The following is a 19,698-nucleotide window of genomic DNA, read 5'->3' as shown; positions in this document are numbered from 1 at the left end:
GAGCGGCTATCTCAAGCGCGGCCTTAGATATCTGGTGCAGTGAACTCCATATATATATATCTGGAATGATAACTACAATACATTTTATAGATATAAATTGAAGCCAAAGTCCTAGTCTCTTGCGCGGTTTGTACGTCAGTTCCAGTCCTTCAAAGTCGAATATTCACGCGGTTTGTACGTCAGTTTCATTCCCCTGAGTGCCAAACATACACGGCCACTATAAATTTGAATACAAACTGCAAAAGCATAAACATATAAACAACATCAAGACAACACACTACAAACAACACACTAGGCCAACTCTTCGCAAAAGGTTATTTTTACAGCTAAAACTTTACTACAGTGAGTTCGTTGTAACTTACAACTTGTAACGAGGAAAAGCCAACTGAAAATTACACTTTATGCTAAAAAGGCAATACAATAAGAAAATATGACGAGAAAATATTCAAGCATAAATTTTTCTTTCGTCGTAAGGTAAACTTTCAAACGGTGTCAGACAGTGTTTGTCTTTTTTTGTCGTTTCAATGGATTTAAAGATCTGTTTTTCCGAAGAAAAAAGAAACTTGAATATCCAGGTTCATAAAAAATGTTGAGTCTATAAATCGCATTTTACTTTTTACAGAGCGATTGTATCTTTCATCGATTTTGATAGTGCTTGAAATACTAAATGGTTGTCATCTCGATATCAGTAATTGAATATCCTTAAAGACTTTGATATGTTTTAAAGGAAAACCGCAGCGTAAAAGCAGATCGACTAAGTTCACCTCACCCTGCTTCTCGATTTATCACTTTGATTCACTTTCCGTGAACCTTTTCATTCCAAAAATTTCGTTATTTTTACGCTCTGATCAAGATCCGAACTCTACCATTACCAAGGGACAAATGATTTAAAAAAATTAAAATGAACACGCGAGAGACTAGAGCCTGACGTGTGATGACGAATGATGACGACAAATATTTTTTTGGCTTCAATTTTTGGCTTCGGTTATCATTCCAGTTATTCAAATGTCGAGTTCACTGATCTGGTGACGCCAAAAAAATGGCGGATTTCGTCCGTTGCCGCTGAGATTTACCGAAATTGACCGCTTTTCCGAAAATTTCACAATTTCCCACTCCCTCCTGAGGAAAGAGTGAGGTAAATGTATGTGTGTATTTGGGATTCGGCAAGCAATTTTTTGATGAAAATCACGATAAAAACCTACAATTCGTAACAGCGAGTCAACCTAGCTTTCCAGTTATCGGCTCCTACGAGGATGTATTTATAACTATCGACGAAAGAGCTATATGTCGGCTACACATCTATGAATGCAGATATGCGTCGTTTTCTTACCAGCGTCAAACTTGTTTGATCGATTAAACTCTTTAGTCTATACAAAAAAGTATATCATAGTTCATCTCCACAGTGGTTCACGAGAGAGAAGTTAGCTTATTTTTTATCATTGCTATTTTGCTTCTTTTACTTGTTTCTTTAAAAAGTAAATATTAAATCTCTGGATATTTACGTATTTTCTGTAATTGAGTTTCATATTAAATTTCAAAAGACTCAAGTCTGCATAGGTTTGGTAAATGAAAACAAACAATATTGTATAGAAATTACTTTAAGTAACCTTTTTGTGATGTTCTGAAGTGCAACTGCATCAAATACTTGTAAAGTTGTAGCACATTTTGATTTTGTTTTATTGATATATAAATTGGGCAAAATGCAAATAATCATCAAAACACTTATGCTTCCAATGGTGTTTATAATTCATTTTTAGTTTTAATACTTCTACCCTTCTTTTTCACTTTGTTTTGTTTTTCCTATATTTTCAATATAAGTGCACAATTTGAATGATTAAAACAGTTTTCACTTCAATAATAAATTTCATAAGCAGTTGGTAGTGCACTTTGTTCTCTGAGTATCCACATTTGGTGTTTTCTTCATACATGAATGATGAAATGCATATGGATATGTCATAACAAGGCAATAAAACCAAATGAATTAAATACCTATAGTGTACTTTTATGCTAGAAGCTTAACAGCTTTCTAGAAATTATAAAGTTATTGGATTATATTACCTCTATATCATCAATCTCATGAAAAGAAATAAGAAGCAAAATATTTGTAGAAAAGCTTTGAAAAGTGAAAACATTTATTTAAAAAGCAGCAATGATGCATATGATAAATCCCCATTCTGTACTCTAATAGGTAAATAAGCTCAAACTGTTTCTTAAAGAAATATAAGAAATATATAAGAAATATACAGTACAGTAAATTTAAAGGTTTCATCACTGAATCTTTAATGCTTCAGTATAGTGCATTAGATATTAGTAACATTTAAACAACACTCAACTAAAATATTTTGATAAAGATATGCCATGATTTAAACATTATGTTATATAAAACCCAATGGCTTATTCAGTTTAATGCTTCACATCTGCATCAAGTCATCATCAATCTCAGTACAAATGTTTACATAGACACAAACTTTATGGCCTTTCCATTTTATATGTTGTCATATAATTGACATTTAATTAAGCATCAAAAACACACAACCTTCTTGCCATCTTTTTTTGGTTCATGAACTTCAACTTCAAAGCATTCAAGGCATCATTAGTGAATCCATTGTCTCCATCCATAGAATTTGACCATGATCAAATTAAATAACTCTGGATAAGGCAGACAATAAATCAATTATCTTTACAGCATTATCATTTTTTTAAGACTCTGCCTGATCAATAACATCTTCCAGTCATCTTTACTTCTTGGTCTTCCCTGCATGTTGTCAGCAAATACAACATAACAAGCTCTGCTCCAAATCATGGGTACTGTTGGGGCTGATCATTTCTTCTTGATACTTTTCACAGAGCAAAATGTGTGCAGGGTCTTTTTGCTTTAGGGAAACTATTTTGCAAATAGATAGGTAAATTTACGATTTCATGCATTAACAAATGACAGAAAAGTATGCAGAAATTTATAGACAAAAACAGGAAAACATCAGTATATTTGGCGTTCAAGTCAGTCTTAAAAAATACGATCTTTAATATGTATTTTATGGCTTTTCAAGTGCATGTATAATTGCTTTTCAATCGTTGACGGACTAACAAAACAAACAACTACCTCACCTGTGAGAAGCGATATGTTCCTTTTTGTGGAAACTACGACATCCAACAATTGAACGATTGAAGTGTTGGCATTATAAAAGAAATGCCAAAAGAATCGTCACAGAATATGGAACTAACGATATCCATATTCTGTGATATCGTGTTTGTTTTGAAAAATTCTTTATAATTTACTATAGACACCAGGGGGAGGTCGAGAATATTATTTTTCTGCAAAGCGATCATTTCAGCGGAAATACGTCCGTTGGCCGCCATTTTTTTGGCGACCTCGCCCCAGTAAAGATAGCCGCTCCAGTTATTATAGAACTCAATGGTATGTACTGCGTAAAAGCACTATTGATATTGCGCGTTCAATAAAAACGACAATTTTTTTTAAAATAGACATGTTTCGACATATATATGTCCCATACGTATATATGTGTCCCATACGTATCCCATATATATGTATATGTATGTCCCATACGTCCCCGGGCGACAATTAGTGCAAGTTATTTAGATTTAGGTGTTGTAGTGCTACCTCGATAAAAATAATGCAAAAAAATTAAGACAAAGTAACATGAACAAACAGAAAACCACTGCGCTGAATAACGTCAGTCGGTACCATTGAACTAAAATACAAGGAACGCTACCTGTAATAGAAAAGACTAGTAATTTTTTGAAGCCAAATTTAACACCCAGACACGCGAGATTACATTCAGACACGCGCGTGTAGTTCAATCAATTATTACTCCGCGAGAGAATCTCGAAACGCTACACACGCGTGTCTGGGTGTATGACTTGGCTTCAATTATTTGCTGCAGATAGCGTTCCATGTATTTTTAGTTCAGTGGTGATTACCATGACGACAGCCAGGAGCACCTCGAGCTTGGCTGACTGCCATAAGTAATCTCGTCAAAAACACACCAAAATACCGCACGGCGCAAAGTGATCCTACTATTCATTCATTCATTATACTGCGATTAAGAGGAGAGAACTCTTTCCAAAAATTGTGAAATAAGTTTCGCCATTTCTCTGGGTTTGTCCAACGTCAAAGCGTGACCGCATTCCTTCAAAATATGAACTTCGACATCTTTGACGCGTTCTTTAATGACGTCACTTCCTGAGACGTGTAACACCTAAAAAGACAAAAGGTTCTCCATATGATCTTTCGGATCCTAACACCCCCCCCGGCTATGAAACGTTTAGCGAGTTGGTGTGCAATAACAGCACGACATCACAGGGGTGTGTGAGTAAACAAGTTCACTTTCTTTCGCTCGGCAGTTTAATTCGCCTTTTTTCTGCTTATTCGGAATTGAAACGGAGATAGACCTTAGTGAAAACGTACTTCCGAAGAAAACTACAAACTCAGAGACCTATTTACGCAAATTTCATCGCAGCTCAAAAAAAAATTTATGAAATAAAAACCTCGTCATTTTCACCCCACAGACACAACATTGGACATTTGATATCCTCGAGGAGACCATCCAGCAACAAATATTCCTCTTCGGAGTTCATATCTCTCAGAGCTGAAAATATTAAACTGTTATAATTTTCTGCTTTTCACAAGTCAATGGCGACAAACGAGGAGAAAAGAGACCGCAAAATATGACATTACGCGCGAATTGCGTGGCATCAGACAGATAGAAAAAATACCGTATTGCCTTTCGCAATTGACTTGTATTGACTCTGGAAAACTTTGTTGTGCAGTGTCTTCATCGGTAAATCAAAAAAGAAGGATGGATATCCTCGAAAACCACGTTACCAGGTAAGATTACGCCGAAAAAACCCAATAGTTTACAACGAAAGTCGAAAAAAATTTGAAACATTATATCAACAAGTCATTAGCGCACCTGATTTTTAAATCAACCGTTATCAAATACATCGACGCCTATTCTTAAAACCTTTACACAGTTTCCCGCTCATTCAGAGCGGAAAGTGAACTTTACGAGCTACACAGAATGGAGAATTCTACCTTTCTTGTACATATCAGCGTTCCTTTGTTTTATTTCGACATAGCCACGAGCGATCTGTTTGGGAATATTTACTTTGCGATAGGCAACCAAACGCATTATCTTTTGAAAATCTTCCACTATAGTTGGTATCAAAACGTTATCAAAAACGCCATTGATGACGTTCTCGTGGCTTTTTTGGAGAAATTCGGTAAAAATCGGAGACCGTATGCCACTGGGACAAGTAGCGACAACGGAGGATAGATTTTCGTCGCCATACTTTGCCGCATAAGATCCCACAATACACCCACCAAGCGAGGAACCAATAAGATGAAATCTTCTATCGCCCACACCAAAGGCTTTGATAAACTGGGGAGACAAAGCTCAAATCAACATCACTATGAATGACAATGTAGAGCGAAAGTCTTGAACTATCAAAAGAGTGTTTTCATCAGTCGCCATGTTGGGCGAAAATCGTATATGATGAAAAAAATTTATGTTGATTTCATCGTCTGTTGAGCATGGGCAATTTGATTTAATTCCCCAACATGGCTGTTTTGACGTCACATGCAAACACTCCATAATAGAGCCATAGCTAGAATGTTAAATGGAGGGTTATTCATATATTCAATGAGCGCCAGACTGACTTCTTTTGAAAGTGATTTGGTTTTCTGAAGAAATCAGTCGGGCGCAACTGAATATATGAATATACATCTCCCTCCAAAGTAAAATTCTAGTTCAGCCCTTTCATCGAATGACAAGTCTTCCCCTAGCTTTTTTCTTGACTCATTGTTCCCAGTAAAAGAATAATCAATCAATGAAAAGTCACAAAAAGTAGCAGTATTTTGGCACCTCATGTAGATAATCCACAAAAGCTGATGGACTGTACATTGCCGTTTTGTCTCTAGGTGTGGATTCACCATGGCCGGGAAGGTCGATTAAAACCATGTGGAACATTGATGGCAACAGACTAGATACTTCACAAAAGAATTCCTTATCGCTTGTAAAACCATGAACAAATATCAACAAAGGACTGTTGGTCGATGACTTTCTTTCCAAATATGAAATTTTCAGAGCATCTGTGACCTTTAAGGAACGTTTAACCAAGCCTGCACGCTTCATTCTGCACCTGGAAAAGAAGAACTACGTCAATGCGTGGAAAAAATGTCGCTACCGGTGTTTTGCTGGTTAAATTTCGTCATTCTATATTGATATGAACAAATTAATTTACACAAAACAGATTAATCGAAAAAGCTTCGACGAAGATGATCCGTATGTATACTGTAAATAAATACAAATGCTTATTAGTGTTTCAGAACTGAAGATTCGACCGAAGACGTTACACGGGGCAGAAAGAAATACATTTATAGTTTATAATTACCAATTTATAAGATAGATAAGCCAAACAGGACGAAGAAAATAAACACAAGCAAAAGCCAGCGCTGTTAAAACGAATGCAATAAATATAAAAAACAAGATATCAAATAAAAGTTGAATCACAAACATGATTTATTGATTATATACAGCGATTTCTTGCTTTTGATTTAAAATAAAATAAAAATATTTCCAAATGAACAATTTATTTACTTAACGAAATTTGTTAAACTTCATGTAAGGAATATTAAAGTGAACAATCCCGCGAGAGCGTTTTTCATCATCAAAGGAAGTAGCTGAAGTCGATTGGATCATTCGTGATGAAGACACCAAACTGGAGTATATAAAAACTCAAGTTTCAACATCAGGTCACTTCTGATGAAGACACTAGACTGGAGTATATAAGGACTCAAGTTTCAACATCAGATCACTCCTGATGAAGACACTAGACTGGAGTATATAAGAACTCAAGTTTCAACATCAGATCACTTCTGATGAAAACACTAGACTGGAGTATATAAGAACTCAAGTTTCAACATCAGATCACTCCTGATGAAGATACTAAACTGGAGTATATAAGAACTCAAGTTTCAACATCAGATCACTCCTGATGAAGATACTAGACTGGAGTATATAAGGACTCAAGTTTCAACATCAGATCACTCCTGATGAAGACACTAGACTGGAGTATGTAAGAACTCAAGATTCAACATTAGATCACTCTTGATGAAGACACTAGACTGGAGTATATAAGAACTCAAGTTTCAACATCAGATCACTCCTGATGAAGACACTAGACTGGAGTATATAAAACTCAAGTTTCAACATCAGATCACTTCTGATGAAGACACTAGACTGGAGTATGTAAGGACTCAAGTTTCAACATCAGATCACTCCTGATGAAGACACTAGACTGGAGTATATAAGAACTCAAGTTTCAACATCAGATCACTCCTGATGAAGACACTAGACTGGAGTATATAAGGACTCAAGTTTCAACATGAGATCACTCCTGATGAAGACACTAGACTGGAGTATATAAGAACTCAAGTTTCAACATCAGATCACTCCTGATGAAGACACTAGACTGGAGTATATAAGAACTCAAGTTTCAACATCAGATCACTCCTGATGAAGACACTAGACTGGAGTATATAAAAACTCAAGTTTCAACATCAGATCACTTCTGATGAAGACACTAGACTGGAGTATGTAAGGACTCAAGTTTCAACATGAGATCACTCCTGATGAAGACACTAGACTGGAGTATATAAGAACTCAAGTTTCAACATCAGATCACTCCTGATGAAGACACTAGACTGGGGTATATAAGGACTCAAGTTTCAACATCAGATCACTCCAAGATAAAAACAATAGACTGCATTAAAGGTCGTCGTTCTAAAATATGTCAGAATTATCATTCATATCAAAGTGCAAATGCAACATGTATGACAATTCCATACGATAACAACAATAACGAACAACATCACCACCAGACAATCTAATAACAAAGTAATTATGAACAATTATCACTAAAAATCATACAAATAACAATATACTTCAGCCTATTTCACTTTTCCCTACTTTACTGTTCTTTCCCGAACGAGCTTGTCGCTTTCGTTTAACGCCTTGAGTTGATTCATTGCCATCTTTTTGATTCCCTTGTCCATCTTTCTTTTGTGCACCGAGCTGTTCGTTCTTACCCTTGAAAGAACACTGGTGTGCTACTTTATCCCCTGTTGTACCCAGTGCTGTGATCTGTGTTTGTTTTCGTGTTCCGTAAACTTTCGTCGGGCCAAACTTCCTTGGGCTTGTTGTTCGTCTTCGGCTTCTTCGTATATCACAAGGTTTGTGTTCTTCATCAGATTTTGTTAAAGTATCATCACAAGTTTTTGCTGTGTCGTTTGATATTTCGTCGTTTATTTGTTCTCCCGACTCGTTTCCTTCTGCATCAGTTGTAGCGAAAGTCGTCATATGCACACCATCTTTATCTTTAAATGAAGTATCCATGTCTCCATTCAAGATCTGAGATGGACAATCATCGTTGATTTCAGTCAATACTTCATCATCTTTTACCTTCCTCGCCTCAGTCCCCAGACTGTGTTCCGCGCTCACGAAGGGTTGCTGTACGTCTATGGTCACATGATTGTCAACATTTCCCTTTTTCAAGTCAGTTCTGGACGAACTGCCAGCATTAATTTCAGTCAGTACTTCATCATCTTTTACCTTCCTCGCCTCAGTCCCCAGACTGTGCTCCGCGCTCACGAAGGGTTGCTGTACGTCTATGGTCACATGATTGTCAACATTTCCCTTTTTCAAGTCAGTTCTGGACGAACTCACAGCATTAATTTCAGTCAGTACTTCATCATCTTTTACCTTCCTCGCCTCAGTCCCCAGACTGTGTTCAGCGCTCAAAAAGGGTTGCTGTACGTCTATGGTCACATGATTGTCAACATTTCCCTTTTTCAAGTCAGTTTTGGACGAACTCCCAGCATTATTTTGCAGCAGCATTATTTTGATTGTTCCATCTAAAATTCCTCCAGATTCGTGTGATGCACCTTTCCCGCCGTCTTGCAAACTTTCTTTTTCGTCATGTACTTTCTCTTGCACCTCTCGCAAATTTTCCGACAAATTCTGTCCCACATTTAAAAAAGCAGTATCCTCAGGTACTTGCATATCGCTGACATCTTTCACGTGAGTAGACACTTGCCCACTCTCAATGTCCTTAGCAACTGTCGTTGTATCCTGATGAGCATCAACCGCTGACCCACTGCCCGCATTGGTCGGTTGATCACTTATAAGATCGCCGCCTCGAAGAATCCCCTGTTCTAAATTTTCATTATTCTGAAGGAATCCATTGTCAAAATGACTTGTTTGCATTTCGTTGCTTTCCATTGGCTGAATAGTGTTCTCTCGAGTCCTCATATGCTCATTGGTATCCACAAAATTTCCTTGTGTACATATACGACTGTTCTCAATGAGGGAGGCGATTTCTTCGGTAATTTTCTTAATATCTCCCGGTGATGTTTCCACTTGAGATGACAAAATATCACCGGATATTGAACGAAGATCAACGGTCGGTGTTTCCACTTGTGACGATTGAATTTCATCGGCGAGCGTAGGAAGATTAGCCGCGGGAAATCTGACTTGATCAGACGAAATGTCGTTGACATAAGGTACATCATGGGATACGGCCAGGGAAACACTTGATGTCACTGTATCAGTGGGTAACTTACCACCAATAATGACGTCAGAGGTAATTTGCTCAACAGTCGCACTGGGTTTATCTGAAAACGATAAAAAAATAGACGCGAAGTTGAAGCCTTGTTTCTGCCGAAATTTTCAATTTAGGAGATTTCAAAATCTAAATTACTGCAAGTCAATAAACCACGAGACCTGTGTTGGAGACAAAAATCTCCAAACCAATTGCTCTCGCTGACAGTAGTGTAGCCAGCCCGCAAGCGTAGGCAGCCCACCAGCGTAGGCAGCCCACCAGCGTAGGCAGCCCGCAAGTTTTGGTCCTGCTATGTAAATGATAGATCATTAACATAATTCGTTTCTTTAGCAATCTTTTGTTTTTACAGTGAGTGAACACAGAAAAATTAACATAACAAGACCAAATTTGCGGGCTGGCTACGTCACTGCTCGCTGAAACTCTTTAAAATGATGCATGTTAAGCAGGTGTCGAGGGTCTTGGCAAGATACAATGACATCATTTATGACGTCAATGCTCGCTGAGACTCTATAAAATGATGCATGTTAAACAGGTGTCAAGGGTCTTGGCAAGATACAATGACATCATTTATGATGTCACTGCTCGCTGAGACTCTATAAAATGATGCATGTTTAACAGGTGTCGAGAGTGTTGGCAAGATACAATGACATCATTTATGACGTCACTGCTCGCTGAGACTCTATAAAATGTTGCATGTTTAACAGGTCGAGGGTCTTGGCTAGATACAATGACATCATTTATGACCAATAAAGAATCAAAGATAGTTTCACAATATACCTTTTTCCTGTTCCGATGTATGTTCCATTTTACCGACCGGTGTTTCAATACCGGACGTTTTATCCGTCATGACTTTGACGCGTTGAATTTGAAGAAAGACCGGACTATTTTGTGGCAAGGTATTACTTGACGGAAGCATCAAGGCAGGAAGTACGTTGACTTCGCTCTGATTGGCTGGGCTGACCGTGGTTGGAATGCTAGACATATTAGAGTTATTTTGCGCAGGTGACGTCAGCACAAATTGCGGTTGGGTTTTAAGAAGCAGCGGTATGGTGGTCAGCGGTTGCTGTGCTGTCATTTTGTCATCGTTGTTTATAGTGGACGCGACCTGTTGAAATGATCGCGTAGCCTCATTTGCACTTTCTGCAGGTTTATTTACATTGTGTGCGGGCTCATTACTCCCTTGAATTTTATTGACGTTATTTATTAACGCCGTCAATGGTGTGAATGTTTTATCTTCATTCAACATTGCAGTCTTTGTGTTCAGATCTTCGGGTGACACGACATTGACCGTGGGCTCACTTTCTTTACTTTGATTCCTTTTCAAATTTAACGCAAGTTTCTTTATGTATTCGCTCGCCATCCCTTCCATTCGCATCTTTTCACCTTGCACGAGTTGTTCACGTGCAACAGTATTATTGGTGACGTGCAACGATGCAGGACTCACGTGTTTAAAGTCGGTATTCATCTGATCACCAGAACTCATTGGATCAACAGGGCTCACTTGAACAATACCACTTTTCACGTGACTAGCTATGGTATTCACATGACCAGGTAAATTGCTTTCGTTACCACTTGAATTCAACACGATCATACCAGTTGGAGTGTTCACGTGACCAACTGGAATGTTCACAAGACCAGAGCTGATGTTCACGTGGCTTGCATTATTAGTAACATTTTCCATAATGTTCACAAGACCTGTTTGACGTGAAGTAAGATTCACAAGACCGGGTTGAAGAAGCACGTGAACAGCACCGCTGTTCACGTGACCAAGGCCCATGTCACCCGATAATGATGAGAGTACGTTGGTTGCCGTATCTTGAGCAGCGGTTTCTGGTGAAGTCACTTTACGGTGAATGGCTTTTAAGGTAGTGCTTGAAACAGATCCATCCACTTTAGGATTACTTTTCCCCGTATTCAAGCCACGAGGATCGACGACCGCTGAATTTGACGTTTTGTTTTCAATGTCTATTTTAATTGCCTGTTTCTTATACGGTAAACAACGTCGGCAAATCTTTATGCGATTCATTCCAGGAGAAAAAAGATGCAGAAGTTTTGCCGGAGCCGTCTCGCGCTTGAAACAGCCGTACGACTTTTGCACGTGATGGCCGCACAATGTGCACGTGACACCAACGGTTCGCCCCCAGGCATTCATACGAGTGACAGGATCAACACCTAAAATATATAAAATATATAAATAAATGATTTGTATTGGATGCTTAATAGTCACGTGACGTAGGTGTCATGTCATTATTGGCTGCTCAACAGTCACGTGACTTGCGAGCTGTAATCTTATTGGTCAACTAACACTCACCATTTTTTCCTTCTCGTCTTAATCTTTCCTTTAGTTCTCTCTTCATTTGTTGGATTTCCCGCTGCCTGTTGGCAAACTTGATGGATTCTTCATGCGGGATCTTAAGTTTCTTCACACGCACTTGTTGAGGTCCGTCCGTTTTCACCTTCGCATTGGGAGCCACAGCTGTGCCAGCAGTCTCTTTGGTCAGCGGGGCTTTGGTCATGGATACCTCGGTAACTCTTTCTTTTCTCATTTGCCGAACCTTTTTTGGTTTGCGGGGAGCTCTCTTATCTATTTTCTTAGGCGGGGCCTTGTTGGTGACATCATCACTGACTTTTCCTCCTTGTGGTAGTATGTGAGTGTGTTTGGTTTTATTAACACTGTCGCCAAGATTACCCTGACCAAGGTTAACATTGGAAGGTGTCTTTTTGGGACTCTGGTTTACAACATCCGGAGCAGGTCCCATCTCTACATGTGGTATGGTAGGTTCTGCCGAGGGTACTTCAACATTTGATTGGTTAATGCAAGTGTCAAGTGCTTCGGTCAAAGCTTTCTTCATATCGCCAAATGATATAGAACTGTTGTACGTTGACAGACTCTTGACTGAGACAAATTCACCTTTGTGATATTTCATAACAGTGACTAGATTACTTGACTTTGAAACAAAAGAAGTCAGATTTAAGAAGTTTTCCTTCAAAGGTGCATCAAACTTTCCATTGTCCTCAGCTTTATCTTCAGTTATTGCTCTGACCACTGGAAGAACATCGTGTTTGGCAGGAGAGGATGCTGGGAATGGAATATCATCAACTGTGGACTTCAGCTCTGCTTTGTTCTCTAAATGGACATAATAATTGATGTTTGATATTGTTGCTGACCACAACTATTGTTGGCTCAATCAATAATTGCAACAACTTTGTTATGGAATAATTGATGAAGATGCTATTAAAGATCAAAATAAACATGGACTTCACATTGACTGCACCCCCCATCGGAAATTTGGATATAGTACGCGTTGTCTACTCCCCCCCTGGAATGGAACAATAACACACTAAGTTAGTATACCTTTATCGGTTTTGTTGAGACTGCGTCCATCAACAAAGGTATTTTCACGATCAATTGACTTCTTCCTTGAATTTAAAGAACAGTTTTCATAACTCAATTTAGCTTCAATAAACATTCGCACCTTTCATCGAATTTAAATGATAAAACTCGAGTCACCTTGATGGAGCAGCTGGCGGCTTGACGTTTAACACGCAAGACATGGAATTAAGTCGAAGAAACTCACTAAAAAAAACACGAGAAAAGCAAGTCAACTTAGCTTGCAAAGGAATTCGTGAATAATGACTTGCCTTTTAGTCAAGGTGAATTTAATTTGCAAAGAAAAGAAATTTAATTTCGTGAACTGCGTGTGAAAAAAAGCACGCTTGATTTTCGCATTTGTGCAGCAGAAATTCTGTCCATTTTGATATGTTTAGAATAGGTCTCCATGATAACCATTTGTTTGATGTTAGCATAAATATATTTATGGAGACTTTGACAGTAAAAAATACTTCCTGAATTAGTTGAATTTGAAAAGTTTTTCCGCGTCCATCAAACGAAGTTTGTTTCAACGAGGCAGTTGAAAAGCGGATGGCAACATAATGAGATTTGATAGAATTTTTGATACTTAAATTGAAAAAGTCAATAAAGAGGAATTGAATTGCAAGCAAACAAAAGTTGTATTGAACAGCACAAAGAACTAGCGACGCTGGGAGTCGCGAGGCGTATCGTAAACTCAACGTTAAACAATATTTCAAGTGAGAAAATTACAATATTAGCCCAGCAATCATCTGCAATACAAGACTAATGGATTTGTTGTTGATTTCGAAATAAACACGAGTGTATTGAAGGCTGGTCGGTGGAAAAAATCGAAATAGTTGAAGTGAATTCTTTATATCGAAATTTGCATCTCGACGGAATATATTAGAGAGGGAGCCGGTATTATTTTGTATGGAAAAATAGCCATTCCCCAAGAGTTTTTCAACTCAATTCTGTGTATTCCACCGACTTAAACAAGTTCATATTAAATACATGTTTGCAATAAAAGAAAAATATCTTAAATTCACTTTTATTTCGAGTTATAAACGTTGGGCAAACGCATTCAAAATGAATATTCAAAGCAGCGTCATTGCGTTTGATTAAAACGCAAAACATGTCGACGATGTTTTAGTTTCCGATGCGTTTTTCATGAATTTTTCTGACAATTGCGCTGTTTTTTTTGCATTTACTTTCTGGATGCCAAAACAGCGAAGTATTTTCGGCGACAGGTTGTCTAAAATATGTTCGGGTTGTCGTATAAACGGTTCAAAAATCGATGGCAAAATATGACAATGAGTAAACTCTACATAAGATCTGGAATTAATACGTCAATCACAAGTGAAGCTGAACAGAAAGGTTCATCTTCATCTGCAATCACAAACAAACTTTTCTAAGGCTGTATGCTTTTGAAGTGTAGAGAAGGGATCTAGATAGGCACGAAAAATATGAGAAATTTAAAATTAACATGGCTGATTGCGCGCCACGCAAAATGAAAACCTTAAATGTTAGGTGTCGACTTTCTTTTGGAAAGATAAACTTTCTGCACGATAAAAATGACTAAAAACTTCGAGCACCTATTTCACAATGCTCAAAGATAGTCAGCACAAAACAGGTTATAACTTAAGATGAAGGTAACAATCGAAATAATATTGGGTTGCTAAACCACGCTACACATCGTACGAAACGAAACAAAAATATTTGTGTTTTCTTATGACAAAAATAAAGCATGAACGAGCGCCTCTTCGAACGGAGGTTACGAAAAATAAGTACGTACCTTTTCGAACCAACTTAGCCAAAGAAACTCGTCGATTTTCGCCACCAAACACCAAACTATGGCCGTCTATCAAGTTTAAAGCAAAGCGCCCGTGAATCTGTAAACGAATGACGACTTTGAATAAATCTACATAAAATTTGCACACAAATAGTAAATAGTAGCTCGCACGCATCTGGTGACAAAGAAAACTTTGCCTGATTACTCTAAATGCACAAGCTGTTTTTCAGCAGATAAAAGCGTATTCCTTCAATCCTCCCGAGGGGACCTTTTAGATAAAGATACATTTTGATAAAAGTCTAAGGCATTTTTTCTTTGCTTTCAAGTCAAGACTAAAATCGCTACATTTATTATCATCAAACTACTTATCATTAGTCGTGTTTTATCAATGCATAATAGGTAAGAGTCGGATAAAAGCACTAGACCCAACTGAATTTGCCTTGACACAATCAACTAGCATATTTGATAAATAAATAGCCTAGTGCGATTGACTCATAAATCAATTTTTAGATGAGCGCATTAAATAAGCAAATTGTAAAAATACATTTGACGCACGAGTTGCAAATCATGAGATGCACAAAAACATCTTGTAATCTTTGCACAAATGCGCTTGTAGAGAATTATTTCTTTCTGAAACACGCAAATTGGCTATTGGTCCGATTCTAAAGCGGTTTTAAGCGCAATTTAATACATAAACTAAAACATATTGTTTGTTCTTAAAATGTCTGTATTAATTCAACATGCCCTTTCAAATGTCTGTATTAATTTGACATGCCTTTTCATGCGCACTGAATTTAATGTAGGAAGTTTTGAGTAAATTAATAGGATTCTTTCCGGAAATAGTAATCTCTTTGTTTATTCACTGCTTTATCCTCAATTTGCGCTAGCCAAAGAGAAACCTGTATTACTTTCATACAAATGACAATAACTCTTATAAACAAGCATCACATTAAACAATGTCCGATGTAAATATACTTGCATAATATATTATTTGCGCGCTGTAAAATCAAACTGGAAGCTATCTCGTTTTAAACGTCGCTGAATGAAGTCCGTGTTCGAGAAATTCGATCAAATTCGAACACATAAAGTAGCATTATGACGAAAAAAAAGAAATCTCCGAAAATTGATGTGTTTGACAGGCGCGCAAATTCAACTTCAACAACAAAGTCAAAATATATAAGCTTAATTCTTACCAATTAAATTCTGCTCCTCAAATCTCATGAAGTCGGCCAAACATTGGACAAGTCTGAACAAATAAACACGATGAACAAAACGACGCGTAAATAAAACCAAGTTTGAACCTATTTACTTTTCAATACTTCGTCTCAATCAAAGAGAAGATTAAATCCACGAGATAACGTCATGAAGTCAACGGTTTAGCATCAAATTTATGAAAAGCCGAGCTATCTACAGCTGCTACACAAAAAGAAATAATGTATTTCGAAAAGCACGTGAGATGTACGTTAAAAAATATTTTTATTTACAAAAGTCTATAAAAAAATGCTGAAGTCAGCTACGAAATATTTACAAAAACTGCCGACTGGAAGAAAATCCTCAGTTTTCAAAGTTGAAAGAATTTCTTTTCGTGGGACGTGTAAAGCTTTTCTTGACAAGAAATCGTCACTTAACGACTTAACTACCCTTTCCTTCAGGCAACAGTTTAAAAATTTAAATCGAACTCAAGTTTATGCGTTGCTGTTTGCTGTGTGCTTGCCATCACGTTACTCTTCTGGTATTCACCGACTCGTTTTTCGAAAAAGTTCGTTTTCCCTGTGAGCGATATAAGCTCCATGAAGTCAAACGGATTCTCCGATCTGTATATCTACAAAAAACAGGGATAGAATGTAAACTGTACTGCATTCATTTCTTTTCGCACATTGTGTACACAAGAGTGATGAAAAAATCTAAATTATTATCAAAAAAATACATGGTCACACAAAGAGTTGATCTGCTCTCACTCCAGTTAAACAAGATCAGGGTTTTTACGAAGTTTTTGGTAGCACAATAGTTTCATAAAGTTTAAAATTGACTAAAAATTAACTTTTCAGTGAACTGGGGCACCAGAACTTCTTGCTATAAAGGTGGTTGGATTCCAGGTAAATAGAGATGAAGATTAATTAGAAAACTTTTTACCTTTGAGTAGCCTAGAGCGACAAGAAGTCTGTCAGCCACAAACTCGATGTAGGTTTTCATAAGTTCTTCATTCATTCCTATCAATCTAACAGGCAACGCGTCGGTAAGAAATTCTTGTTCGATTTTCACCGCGTCTTCAATGATCTTTCTCACTCGTTCCGCTGACGGCTTGTCTTTTAAATGATGGTACATCAAGCAAGCAAAATCACAATGAAGTCCCTGAAACATTGTTATATTTATAACCAACCAATCAAAACAGATGATAATATAAAAGCAACCAATCAAAACAGATGATAATATAAAAGCAACCAATCAAAACAGATGATAAAATAAAAGCAACCAATCAAAACAGATGATAAAATAAAAGCAACCAATCAAAACAGATGATAAAATAAAAGCAACCAATCAAAACAGATGATAAAATAAAAGCAACCAATCAAAACAGATGATAAAATAAAAGCAACCAATCAAAACAGATGACAAAATAAAAGCAACCAATCAAAACAGATGATAAAATAAAAGCAACCAATCAACAAAACAGATGACAAAATAAAAGCAACCAATCAAAACAGATGATAAAATAAAAGCAACCAATCAAAACAGATGATAAAAGAAAACCAACCAATCAAAACACACGTAGGCATTACCTCGTCTCGACTTATAAGTTCGTTTGAAAACGTAAGACCAGGCATCAAATTTCGTTTTTTCAACCAGAAAATCGAAGCAAAAGATCCAGAGAAAAATATTCCTTCGACAGCAGCAAATGCCACGATTCGTTCACCAAAAGAAGCCTGTATTGGAATAATGTCATACCTGAGCCTTTATTGAAATAATGTTGACTGCTGACCAGTTAAATCACATGACTTACCTTATCGGGATTGATCCAATCAAGTGCCCAGTCTGCCTTCTTTTTCACACATGGTAAATGTTCAATAGCATTAAATAACCTTTCTCGTTCACTTGGTTCTTTGATGTAGGTGTCTATCAACAGGCTGTACATTTCAGAATGAATGTTCTCCATTGCTATTTGAAAGCCGTAAAAACATCGAGCTTCTGTAACCTGTACTTCTTGCATGAAGCACTCGACCAGGTTTTCGTTCACAATGCCATCACTGGCAGCGAAAAATGCCAAAATGTGTGAGATGAAATGCCTTTCCTCTGGCTGGTTGTAGTTGAATAAAAAGAAATGAGATTGGTTGGTTTAGTTAGCCAAGTAATTGACATTTGATAACAGCCAATGAAAATGTTCCATTGTTGATGGAAATATTTTAGCTTTCTCTACTACTTTCTGATTTAAGACTCTTTGTTCCATTTTTATTACCACACATAAAGTACAAAAGTAAGTTTATTGTTTCACCTTCAAACTCCTCCAGTGGACGAGATCACGTGACAAATCAACTTCCTCCGCAGTCCAAAAGGATGCTAAAGAAAGAGGATGTCTCAAAATAAGTTTTTAAATCCTTTGAAAAGTGTGTTTACATGACATTTCTTCTTCAATACGGTGAAAAACTATTTCAACAAACCTTCAGCTTTCTTATACATTTTCCACATATCATGATATTGAATTGGAAATGTGACAAATCTTCTTGGGTTCTCACGAAGCAGTGGTTCTTCCTGATGACGTAGTTTGTTCTCCACCTTTGCAGTAGTTGAAGAATTTTTTAGCCAATGTTAAATTATATTCATACTAAGAATTTGTTTTCTGCCTGGCAAATCCACAGTTACAATCAATAAGGGAACATGAATAGCAATGACATAGCCAGCTCGATATTTTTTTTCGTTGTGTGTGTGGTGGGGAGCCAATATGCACATATATTTATGATTAGCAATATATATATATAGATCATAAGAGACAATGATTTGGCTAATTGCCATTGGCTTTTAGAGAACCACATTTTGAATTTTTCAAATCAAATTGAAATCCTTAAAACGATTTCATTCTTAATTAAATATCAATGGTTTATTATTTATAGAAAAAAGGCTGAAGTCAGCATCAAAAGAGCTCAGTGAACGACCATGAACGACCAGTAATGTGAACAAAGAATAGGCGCCAAATTTGAACAACGGCGCCCTCAAAGATCAACGAAATATCATACGAATTCGACTAATCGAAATATTCAGTCGGTTTGGTTTCTTCTCGCAGTAAAAAAACTCAACAAAGTGACCGAATATCATAAGTTAAATGACAGAAATAGCTTACAGCTAGGCAAGCCATAGCATAGGCAGGCATGAGCCATGCCACGTCTTCTATAGCAATAAAACTTTTGAACACTGTATTGTCCTCATTTATACACACGAAACAACCAGCTACGTTGTTCAGATTTATATTAGGACTCTACTTCGGAGATGAAATCGAAAATCCAGCAATTTCAAAAGGAGCATCGCTGTAAAGATTACATGACTTACATTGTCGTCTGTATCCTTGATGTTGGTCCGTTTCACTTTCGTGTTGATTTCTTGAATGTTTTTCTTATTTATATACTTCTTAGTGGCAAGGGCAAGCATTTTACTCTCAAGAGAAGTCGTAAATGAAATCTAGTTAAAGATTACAAAAATACTAAGAGATATATCGTTCATGCAGTGTGGGATGTGAATACCTAACACCTTATTCCATCGATCTTTTGCATACAATTTCAAGTTTTCGCGGCATTCTACCACTTCAACCAATCATATTGGAGGAGAACGAGTTTCACATCTATGATTGGCTCTCGCTATTGACCTTGGCGCTCAAATAAACATAACAATTAATGTTGTCCGAGGAACCACAGGAAGAACGAGTACGAGT

General features: G+C 37.2%; 3 protein-coding genes across 3 annotated transcripts; all 3 read right to left on the bottom strand.

The window, feature by feature from the left end:
- Window positions 1–3,451: 3,451 nt before the first annotated feature.
- Window positions 3,452–6,812, bottom strand: LOC124443707 (monoacylglycerol lipase ABHD6-like). The gene is made up of 5 exons (XM_046994212.1): window positions 6,412–6,812; window positions 5,883–6,159; window positions 5,054–5,399; window positions 4,507–4,607; window positions 3,452–4,217 (listed from the first exon to the last, which is right to left on the bottom strand). The coding sequence occupies exons 1-5, from the start codon at window positions 6,534–6,536 to the stop codon at window positions 4,062–4,064; spliced, it is 1,005 nt and encodes a 334-aa protein (XP_046850168.1). The 5' UTR covers window positions 6,537–6,812; the 3' UTR covers window positions 3,452–4,061.
- A 991-nt stretch (window positions 6,813–7,803) lies between these two features.
- On the bottom strand, window positions 7,804–14,891 carry LOC124443647. The gene is made up of 6 exons (XM_046994134.1): window positions 14,784–14,891; window positions 13,151–13,216; window positions 12,995–13,059; window positions 11,951–12,766; window positions 10,417–11,811; window positions 7,804–9,691 (listed from the first exon to the last, which is right to left on the bottom strand). Exons 2-6 carry the CDS (start codon window positions 13,192–13,194, stop codon window positions 7,965–7,967), a joined length of 4,047 nt encoding a protein of 1,348 aa, XP_046850090.1. The 5' UTR covers window positions 13,195–13,216; window positions 14,784–14,891; the 3' UTR covers window positions 7,804–7,964.
- A 1,306-nt stretch (window positions 14,892–16,197) lies between these two features.
- LOC124443692 (ribonucleoside-diphosphate reductase subunit M2 B-like) lies at window positions 16,198–19,606 on the bottom strand. Its single transcript, XM_046994192.1, has 7 exons — window positions 19,320–19,606; window positions 18,437–18,551; window positions 18,271–18,335; window positions 17,782–18,075; window positions 17,561–17,704; window positions 16,914–17,132; window positions 16,198–16,602 (listed from the first exon to the last, which is right to left on the bottom strand). The coding sequence occupies exons 1-7, from the start codon at window positions 19,416–19,418 to the stop codon at window positions 16,441–16,443; spliced, it is 1,098 nt and encodes a 365-aa protein (XP_046850148.1). The 5' UTR covers window positions 19,419–19,606; the 3' UTR covers window positions 16,198–16,440.
- Between the last annotated feature and the right edge of the window lie 92 nt (window positions 19,607–19,698).

This window comes from Xenia sp. Carnegie-2017, unplaced genomic scaffold (genome assembly GCF_021976095.1).
Source record: "Xenia sp. Carnegie-2017 unplaced genomic scaffold, XeniaSp_v1 HiC_scaffold_1, whole genome shotgun sequence".
Taxonomy (NCBI): Eukaryota; Metazoa; Cnidaria; class Anthozoa; order Malacalcyonacea; family Xeniidae; genus Xenia; species Xenia sp. Carnegie-2017.
Note: the sequence above shows the minus strand (reverse complement) of the source record. Positions and strands in the feature narration are given on the sequence as shown.